Source organism: Leuciscus leuciscus (genome assembly GCF_965113295.1).
Source record: "Leuciscus leuciscus genome assembly, chromosome: 15".
Classification (NCBI taxonomy): domain Eukaryota; kingdom Metazoa; phylum Chordata; class Actinopteri; order Cypriniformes; family Leuciscidae; genus Leuciscus; species Leuciscus leuciscus.
Genome location: NC_138739.1, coordinates 32,591,866 through 32,603,049, shown reverse-complemented (window position 1 = coordinate 32,603,049; position 11,184 = coordinate 32,591,866). Strand labels below are relative to the sequence as shown.

At 36.9% G+C, this 11,184-nt stretch overlaps 1 protein-coding gene across 1 annotated transcript; it reads right to left on the bottom strand.

Annotated features, from left to right (window-relative positions):
• Positions 1-394: 394 nt before the first annotated feature.
• Positions 395-6,690, bottom strand: LOC309476716 (beta-1,3-galactosyltransferase 1-like). Its single transcript, XM_082139890.1, has 2 exons — positions 6,484-6,690; positions 395-1,585 (listed from the first exon to the last, which is right to left on the bottom strand). Exons 1-2 carry the CDS (start codon positions 6,507-6,509, stop codon positions 499-501), a joined length of 1,113 nt encoding a protein of 370 aa, XP_081996016.1. The 5' UTR covers positions 6,510-6,690; the 3' UTR covers positions 395-498.
• Between the last annotated feature and the right edge of the window lie 4,494 nt (positions 6,691-11,184).

Here is an 11,184-nt window from a genome sequence, read left to right as displayed (position 1 = left end):
ACCGCAAAGAACCGCTGAAGAACCATTTTTTTTTAGTGTGTACCTGGATTTCTATACATACAGTATATTAATTCCATATAACTATATATAGATTTTAACTTTTTAATTGTTTTTTCTATGTAAACTAACTTTGCAGACTTTTGACATCTCGTGCATGAGCGTTGAATTTTTAAAACCCCCTTCCCCAATAACAGAAATTCAACTTTAAAAACGCATCTCAAGACATCAAGTTCCTCTTCAAGAACGTGTTACGTGTCAACGGCTCCTCAAACGATTTCCTTTTGAACGTTTTGTTTTGTTTTGTCACAACCTCTTCCTTCTGAACAGGTTGTAATCAGCTTTAAAAATATTCTTAAATAAACATCCACCATGTTTCATGTCTTTGTAAACAGACATGTTTATAAATGTCTTTGTTTGTTTGTGTTCCCATCCCAGACAGGGATTTTGAGATACTTTTATGTATCCCAAATTATACTTGTAGGAAAGTTTGGGATACTTTTATGTGGGCCTCTTTACGTCCTTCCAGATGTCTATTAGCTGCTGTGGGGATCCCAGGATTGTTGTAATGACCCTGAGAAAATCCTCTCGATTATATTGTCCCAGATAGGCTCTAAACTGTGAAGGGTCTGGGGGGGATGAGGGTGCAAAGCCCGCACGTTTCACACAAGCGCCCACATATGCGTCTTCAATGTTAAAGGCCTTTATTTCCTTGGAAGCCTCAACTATTTTTTCTGGCAAGTCATTGGAGAAAACATATCCCATTCCCAGCAGGTAAGTGGGGTATTTCGGTTCAGGGTAAAGATCCTCTGACACGTACCATTTTGAGTTTGTGTCTCTGATAACGGGCCGGTCCCACATCACCATTCCAGTGATGTAGTTCTGTCTGGGTGTGTTGGGTGCCAATAGGAGAGTCACCAAGTTTTCCAGATTTAAGTACATGTCAGAATCGACCTTCATACTGAAATTGGCTTGAGGGCAACGAGTGGCCAACCAGTCCATGATCACCATCGTCTTTATGGTCAGGTTGAAGTACGAGTCCACAAAGTTGCTCTGCACTAAGTCTCTGTGTTGTCGGCTCTCTTCCTCCAGTTGCTGTTGAGCTTTTTCAGAGTCGGATCCTCCAGTCAAACCCACCAAGAACAGAGTCATCACTGCTTTCCCCTGGACTGTGCTCTCATTCCCCCACGTGCTCCGGATGGCGTTACGAGCTTCTACCTGATGGGGCGCCACAGGGACCATCAAGACCAGGAACGGATTCTGCTGACATTTATCAGGTTCATCCATAATGAACTGATAGTTGCTTGGATGAGCTATATGATAATAAATTGTTGAACCTCTTTGTTGTATTTGCTGATTGGGCAAATGCACTAATGTACCTTTTCGATTATGATCGGCCCAAATGCTGTCAATTACCTTATAATGAGTCTGATTGATGATTTTAGTAAACCAGGTTTGAGGGAACGTAATTGTGTCTAAAGTGAAATCAGAGGCGTAAGCAACGGCAAACAATAAGAATGTGAATGTAAGCATCAGAAAAAATGCCGTTTTAAATTGCTGTATAAATGGACCTCTATCTTGAGCCAAACTGCAGAGAGAGAGAGAAAAAAAAAGAAGACAAACAGGTCAAAATTAGTCTCACAGTGAAATATCAGAATTTTTTAATTAAAATATGATTCATCACAAAAATAACACTGTTGCAAATCTTTAACTAAGTTTACACGTTTACATCAGTTAGTTATGATAGTGATTTAAGTTTCATGAACTTTAAGGACACTTTCTGACTTTTTTGTCAGAAATTTTGACATGGACATCACTTAAAGATAGATAGAATTTATTATTTGAATGATTCATCAGTCTGATTCAAATGGCATAGGATTTCCGAATCACGGGCTGGAGGACGGAGGGGCGAGAAAACGCTGAATTGTAACGTGCGAAACAATTCTGAACAATTCATTAAAGGTACTATCTCATACAAGTCATTTGTTCGTAGATTGTAGGCGAAAAATTCCTGAATGACTTTTTTGCCGCGATTCCGAAGAATGTAGGCTATTTGTCCATTGACGTTACACTGTAAAAAATGTGGCTGCGATTAGTTATAACAACTTAAAATTTGTTGAGATAACTTAAATATCCAACTTAACTGAAGTTAACTAAACTTAATATTTTAAGTCAAGCATGAACACATACTTTTTAAAGTTGAAACAATGTTGGATTTTAAGTTGTGATAAATAATCGCAGCAAATTTTTTTACACTGTAGGAAATAGTCGTCATCATATTCATAAATAGTGAATCCAAAATGGCGGTCTGTACAGTCTGGGTTTTATTACATTTATGAATAACGGTAGAGAAATAAGTTCTTCATCAAATGCAGTAGTATTTTGACTATAGGCTACTGCATTTCAAGATATTTGATGGAATCTAGAATTGATGCTTGCAGATTATTCGCATTTATGGGTGTTTCTGCAACTACGGGCACTTTTGACTCTCCCAAATAAAAAAAAATAAAAAAACCCTATGAATTAATTTTAACCATCACAGTCCATAATACATAAAGATGTAAACCTACACAAAATTGAAGGTAAGATTTTAATCTGGAACATGTTTAATTTTGTTATGGTTTTCATCTCTTCTTCTTACAAAATGTCCTTACCGCAACATTACAATAACGTTAATTTTATACACTTTACTTTTTTCATTTAGTAATTATTTTTTTATACATTTACATAGTTAATTTCAAGATTTATCAATTTTTGTAAAAAATTATATTAAAAACTATATTAGGGGATTTTATGATTTTCTTAATGCCATGGAAAATGTTGACGCTAACCTAGATATCAATTGTTTTCATACACGCCAAAGATAAAACATTTAGCTTTTTATGACTGTCATAACGTGTCCCGTGGAGATCAAGGGGAGATAGGCTCAAGACTCAGATATCATCCGAAGAGGATTTTTATTAAATGCCAGTGGAGAAGTAGGGGTGTACATATTCACAATGATGTGTCAAAGAAAAAATGATGAAATTAAACCAAAAAACACACACAAAAAAAACACAATATTTACAAAAAGAAATATATAGGGCTACACTTGACTCAGTGCAAATTTTGATGTAGCCTATCAACAACCAAAGGAAAACAAATTGCTACAGGCAGCAAAATCTACATGGATACATTCACCAATATGACCCCATCTTTCCCTCCTCAAGGTTCAGTTTAGACTGTCTTATATAGCCTAGGACAGGCTCATTACAACCAAGACCGTACCCACTGCTGGGGCATCAAAACCAAAAACCTTTGTAGCCTAAACATATGACCATTTAACCATTTAACTTCCAAAAATAAATAAAATAAAAACTCATTCGGCAACTTAAACTAAATGTAAACACCATAATTAAGACATTTCTCCATGCTTACATCACCAAGGGTTAAGTTCCCTTCCCTATTGATAGAAATGGTTCAATCCAACACAAGAAGGAAGCTGTGGTCCTGCCCTATCATTTGAAGAGCCACAGGAAAAGGATAGGTACAGCACGGATGTGGGCATATGACAAAGACATGTAGACATTACACGTTGTGATGACTGCTGATATGTGCACCTATCTGCAATCAACTCAAACAGCATATCTTAAACTTATTATAAATTAATGTTATAGAATAATGAACCAGATTAAACAATTGTATCATAAACCTAACAGACTGCAACAGAAACACAAAACCATATAAATAACCAATGCTATCTCACGACCAATTCGTACGAATTCGTACGAATGATAAAAAGTTGGCTAATTCGTACTAATTCGTACGACCTCACTCGTACGAATTTGTACGATTTTTCTAAACCCACGTGATGGGTAGGTTTAGGGGCGGGGTCAGGGGTAGGTCATTCGTATGAATTCATACGAATTGGCAAATTCATAAAATATGTACGATTTTGCAAAAATCGTACTAATTCGTACGAGTCAGGTCGTATGAATTCGTACGAATAAGCCACCTCGTAGAATTTGTACGTTTTCCCGTGAGATCGGGTTGAAATAACAAATGTAAAGAAACATAAGCCCATAAACAATTTGTAAAGACTTCACGTGCTGCCGTTATCGCGGTAGTGATGACGTCGTCTTAGCACCCGTCATCACAATGACAAATATTGTCATTTTAATGTGTAAATCATCTCTTTAAAAATAATTTTTGTGAACAAAAATCTGATTAATAATTAAAATAAACCATTGTATCGGTAAGGACACAATGTTAATGGCACATGTTAATAATGTAACCTTAACAATAGGTTACTGTAGAGAAAAATAGTTACAGACAAAAACAGAAGGTATTTTGTCAAAGATAGAAGTGGTATTGCAGTAAAGACTGGGTCAAATTGATTCTCTTGTTTCAAATACTAATACATTTATGAATTTCTGTTCTGTACTAATTTGAGGCCTTCAGTTTTTTGTTTTGTCCTCTGGTTTCTTTTGTTTATCCTTCACTGTCTTTTTTTTCTGATTTGTCATTTGGGAGACAATCTTTATCTGTTTTTTGTTTTGTTTTGTTTTTATGCTCTTTTTCCATAACTCTTCATATCTGTCTGAGTCTTTCCTCATTACCTCTCTGCATTTCTGTCATCCTATTGTAGATTAATCTGGTAATCTTTGTTCTTCAAGCACATCCCATTGATGCTCAATTGTATTGAGATATGGGACATTTTAAGGCCAAGGCAACACCTAGATCTCTGTCATGAACTCTTATGTCACACCCCTTGACAGGTGTCATTGTAATGATATAATAAATTATAATCACCACACCTGTCACCTAAAAATGCTGGGGTAAAGACGTGCTGCGGAAATGGCTAATATTGCAAATAACTAGCAGCTAAGCAAGGTCTGATATATCAGTTTTTACTTTTAGCACCAAATATACATGAAGAGTTCCGATGCAAAAGCCTCTAAATGCCATCTGAAATTTTCTTCTAGAATGATCATTTTTATAAAGCTCGTATATTTAAGTTAGGTAATTTCACTTAAATGGCAATTAATAGGTAATTTGCATTGCCATTTAAGTGAAATTATTGAACTTAAATATACAAGCTTAATCAAAATGATCATTCTAGAAGAAAATTTCAGATGGCACTTAGAGGCTTTTGCATCTGAACTCTTCACATATTCAACAGTAATATAAATTAATTTTTTAAATGTAGTTCAAAATACACAATTACTAAGGTGAATGGTAAGGACGCACAATAAATACTTAAGAAGAAAAGATGATCTTTATCTTATTTTTTTTCTGGATCTTGTGAGTGACCTAATGGAGGTGGACCGGTCTTGTCAGACATGTGCTCACATGCTTATCTCTGTTTCCATACAAACTATGTTTGTTTGGCTTTGAACAATTGTCTTATTAAGAGTCTTTTTCAGTGTTGCGGTAAGGACTCAAAAGTGTGGGACAGGTTTATTTAGATGAACCCCCCCCCCCCCCCAAAAAAAACACAACAACATTAAGATGGTGTAAAGTCATATGTATGTGAAACTAATTCATTTGAAATAATGTCACATTGTAAAAGAATGAGCTAATTTTAAGTATCTCAACATTGAGACCACAGGTGTGAGACATGAGCAAAAATGGTGCTTGGATAAATGCTTTATAATTTTACATTAAATCATATTATTCAGTCATCATTTTATTATGTCAAGGTCTGTAATGACACTACATTTATAATTAAAGAGCATCAGATGAGAAATTATAACATAAATATTAACTACTGTGACTTTATTTATTTACTGTGTGTCCGTAGTTGCAGAAACACCCTTATGTTTAATTTCCTGGTAACGCCAACTTTAAATATTTTGAGTCAATGACATTACACCCAATTTGTTTGGTGTTGTACACCTAAATACACCTCTTAGATTTCGATTTCTAAATTAAAATTCATGATTTCAAGCTAATGTTTAAATGTAAAATTTATTCATTTTAATTCAACTGCCAGACACATATATGTATATATATATTTCACTTTGTTTTGTTCAGTGTCTTTCTATATATATATATATATATATATATATATATCTACACACTCACACACATACATCTGAGCTCCTCCTAATCATTTCAGATATACAGTATTCAAAGTTTAGCTCAGCTGCAGTCAAATGTTTTAATCAGATTTTGACCAGCACATCAACTACTTCATTATAAGTTAATCTAGTTGAGAGATCTTCAACTCTGCTCCTGGAGACCCACTGTCCTGTAGTGTAGAGTTTATCTCCAACCCTAATCACACACCTGAAACAGCAAGTCAAGCTCTTCAGGATCGCTTGAAAATACACAGGCAGTTGTGTTGAAGCGGGTTGGAAATAAACTTTAAAGGACAGTGGGTCCCCAGGATAGTGTTAAAGACCTCTGCTCTAGTTTATAATAAGACGTTGTATGCAAACAGCACACATAACATTATAAAATATTTAATAATAAAACAAATTATAAAAGGATGGGTGAGCTTACCTGTGCCAAATGTTCTTAATAGCCATTCTAGTGTGTTCAAGTAGTAACCCTACTTCTTCACGTATTCCTTCCTGAATAATCTCTTAGTTCTAATAACCAGTTAACAGGGGCGGGGAGAAGAAGCAGTTTTTTTCTCTCTCACCTATGAAAAATCCCACCGCTGAAACTTGTCATGAGTATGATAATACTCATTTTTGAATGCAATCATCATTATAGTTAATATATAGTTATATATAGTTTTTTATATATATATATATATATATATATATATATATATATATGGAGAGAGAGAGAGAGAGAGAGAGAGAGAGAGAGAGAGAGAGAGAGAGAGAGAGAGAGAGAGAGAAGCTACACACATCCAGAATCAATGGAAAGAGATCATCCTCTCTAAGGTATTGTTCTCATTATGGGGATTGGTTTGTTGCCGTGAGTAACATAATAGCTACACCTTTACCAGGAGCCCTGTTATTGTCGGAATGAATTTGATTCTTACAGGAAGTGAGGTGAAAAGTTGCTTTAAACCTTGAAGAGGAATAAATGCACTGGATGGAATAATAATACTTACTTGCAAAATGTGCTTCAACAGACACTCCCAAATCTCAAGGGAACATGGCGTATTTCAAATTTGCATGATGGTTAGAACATAGCTAATTCGTGGTTTTTGTTTGTTCACGTAGGCTTCACTATCTTCTTACAAATGGATGAGCATAACAGAAATGTTGTGAAACCAGTATTTCTGGTTTTATTATTTGTTTTGTTTTATCAATGTACTGTTTCCAATAAAAACATTTGATATGCTGTTTTGTTGCAGCAGGGCTGACTAATGTCTCATACAGATGTAAAACAAGTAACAACAAGACTTAATTGTTGTTTTTTAAGTCTTTGCTCTCACATTTAAGTAAAATGCACACGTGGAATTAAGTAAAATCCACTTAAGTTAAGTCCAATTGACAAAGGGAATGAGTACCGATTTTTTTTATGTAACCATTTTTTTAAGGCAAGCTTTTATTCAATATTAATTTATATCCCTGCTAGACCTGTCACTGTACTGACATAAGCACAAGTATGTTTAAATTAAATTAAACACTGTAGTTTTAACTCTCAGGAAAAAGCCTACAAAGGCTGTCACTGGGACGGCGCCCTTTAAAGAGGTTCTAATATGACCAACCATCATGGGGAAGTCCCAGAGTAAAAATGATATGATACACGCCAGTGTTTATGAGGAGAGTGTGGGTTCAAATGTTTGAGAGTTATTGAAGGGCCATAAATACTATGATTTCCCTAGAGAAGGAACTTTAATGGCGCTTTTCCACTGCATGGTACGGCTTGGTTCGGCTCGGTACGGTTCGACTCGGCGCGGAACGGTTCGGCTCGCTTCGCTTTTCCACTGCGTGGTACGACTCGGCTCGGTACGGCACGGTTCGGTTCGGTTCGCTTTAGCTCGGTTGCTTTTCCACTGCAGTTAGTACCGCTTCAAAGTGGGTGGGACTGATCGTTATAGTTGCCGTCTCTACTGCCATGACATCATCATATTAAATGCGAATTTTTCATTCCGTGTTTCCCCATCCGCTCCTCGGCAACCAACGAGAGGAACGTCTGCACCTCGTCCACTGACCACGATTCAGCCATTTCTTTTTTTTTAAGTTTATACTCTTTTTTTGAAGCAAATACTTTTAAAACAGGCGCTACAGTGTTGGCTGTTGTCTACTGGCTATTTAAATCTAGCGGGTTTAGTGTCTCGTGTTGTAAATACAATGAGCTGGTAGTGATGATTTTGTCTGACCAATCAGTGATCTGCAGTGTTTTCACGTCACATTTTAGTATCGGTACGGTACGCTTGGAACCTCAACAGAGGTGGTACCATTTAAAGCGAGCCGAAGCGAGCCGTACCGTACCGTACCATGCAGTGGAAATGCGTCATAAGTGAGCCGTACTGAACCGAGCCGTACCGTACCATGCAGTGGAAAAGCGCCATAAGTTTCACTAGACTGATAGTGGTAAAAGACTCTGTTTTAGAGGGAAGTGAATAAGAGAAGGGCTGTTGATGTGCTAATTAAACATGTCTGTGTGGATTATTAGTCAATAATATTGTGCTGGTTAGAGGAAGAAGAGCGCAAAAATAGGAAGCCGATGCAGAAGGAACTGTCATGTTGGGAAGTTGGGGAAATAAATGAAAAATGGAAGAAAATAAAAAGGTTTTACTTCTTCATCCAGTAAATGGATGCATGACATTACTGTAGATGTCTAGAGAATTTAAATGTATACAGAATAATAAGGGTTGAAGGAGCAAGCAGCTACAATATAAGGCTGTCTGTGCTAATTTGGGATTGAGATATGAGTAATATAATATTTTGGTTTCTGGAAAACAGTAGAGATAAGTGGCATTGAGACAATAATGACCTTTTCTTGTTATATCTGTAGACTAACCATTTGATATAGGTATACTATGAGTAGGCAAACAAAAAGAAATACGGCAGCAATGTGATGAAAATGAAATTTCTGATAGAATTTATGCAACTATTTATGAATACCTGTGCTTTACAAAAAGCAAGTAAAGGAAATTTTGGACAAGTGGGACTCAAGTTAAACAGAAACGTTGTGACAATCCCTTAGAATATGTTGAGCGTTTCCATGCAATTTATGAAAATTGATGTGCTGCCAATGATAATGATGAAGATTATGATTCGACTATTGTGTTTGATCAGCTGTTAACATTCCTGAATGGGACACGCTGCTTCAATGGTGTGCGGTAGCCTAAGTTAGAGCCGTTTGCAAGCTCATAATGATCAAACTATAGGTCAGGTGTCTGCTGATATACTCGAATCTGACACGAATCCATCAGTGTTAATGTGGGTTTGAAAGTAGATCAGTGTTTAATATGACGATATTAAAGTGAATGGATAAATACAGGTTGATATAGCCTACAGACAATGACTCCAAAACATGTGAGTTGCAAAAATATATAAAAATTATGTTTATTTGAAAGCGCATGTCATTTCTGGCAAATATGTCTTTAGCTGGGCTAGAGTTAAAAGAAAAAATGAAAATATATGAACATTTTCTGAAAATGAACGGCGCAAGTGTTTTTTTTTTGTGCTAGTTTCAGCCAGACGCAGTTATTATTTTACTGTTCTATTTGAATAGCAAATGCATTTGAGCCCATCTGGGCTTGCTGGTCTGAGCGAGAAATGAGGTGTTCAGGCGCATTGTTGGCGTGTTGCAATTTTGAGGAAATTGAAATAGACTGCAGTATTTTTTTAATTTATTTAAAGAGCATGTTAGTAATATGCGGGTCCAACACGCTCGTAGCCTACACTCTGCTTATTACACACACTGGGACTCGCAGCAGCACACAAACATGCCAAATAGATTACAATGTAAAAGATTATTATTGTGTACATAAAGATATGGTGGAATCCGGCTTGTCCCGTCGATGGTCTGCTTGCACGCTTTAACCTCGCGTACGAGCAGATCTGATTCCTCTCTGGAGAAGCGTCAGTTTTTCCGCTTGCAAATTCCATCATGTAAATAGCGAATTCGCCGTTGTGCAACTGGTTTTGAAAGGGAATGAGAGATGAGACTCTGATTGTTTTATTGTCTCCTTTGGATGAGATGTTAAACCGAGGTCCTGACAGTGCTGGGGGTCCTTCAGGAGCAGGGTTGGGGAACACTGGTCTAAAGCACATGACGCACATGGCACATGGCGCACATGGCGCCTTAAGTGCACTTAAGGCGTGTCCGAATCAACTTTTGCTAGTTTAACAACGGGAAACACCCCTACTCTTTTTCAAAGGACATCCTGGGATTTTTAATGACCACAGAGAGTCAGGACCTCGGTTTAACGTCTCATCCGAAGGAGTCAATAAACCAATCAGAGTCTCATCTCTCATTCCCTTTCAAAGCCAGTTGCACAACGGCGGATTCTCTATTTACATGCGCTTAGATCCTTAAAATAGGGCCCACAGAGTCTCTCTCTCATTCAAAGTCAGCTAAAAGCTGCTATTTGAACCTGTGTCATAAGTGATAATATCCAATTTATAGTCAAGCACAGTGTTTCAGTTGAAAATCATTGACACAGAGATGCTAAAAGAAATCATGTTCAATTCGGGCAATTTGTAGTTAAATGTTTTAAAAGTAAAACTCAATGACTTTTAAAGAAGTCTTTAAAATAATTTTTTACTAATTTATTCTATGACCATTACGTTTTTTTGTTGTCTCATCTTAGTCTCCCCACCATGATACTGTCACATGCCTGTCCTGTCTTGTGTAGCACATGTGGTGTTTGTGTTCCTGTCATTGTTTTGACCCCACCCTCCTTGTTATCTTATTATTGGTTTCATTTGCCCCACCTGTTGTTCCTCATTACCTGCCTGATTTGTCCCTTTTATAAGTTCCTTTGTGTTTGCAGTCTGTGTCAGATCGTTGTCTTGTACACGTCTCCCGTTTCCCCCGTGACCCGTTTGGTATGTTCACTTTTGAAGTTGTTGTTTGGTATTTTGTAATGTTTTCCCCCTCGTGGGTGTTTGTTTTACGTTGTTCTTTTGTTTATTAAAAATCCCTTTCCTCTGCACTTGAGTTTTCCTTGTTTTCTTAGTTTCCCGTGACTGAACGATCCGACCATGTCAAAAACTCAGCAGAGGAAGTCCCAGCATCCACTTGTTCCCCCGGTCTCATGCCAACAGTATGAACGCATTCTTCGTG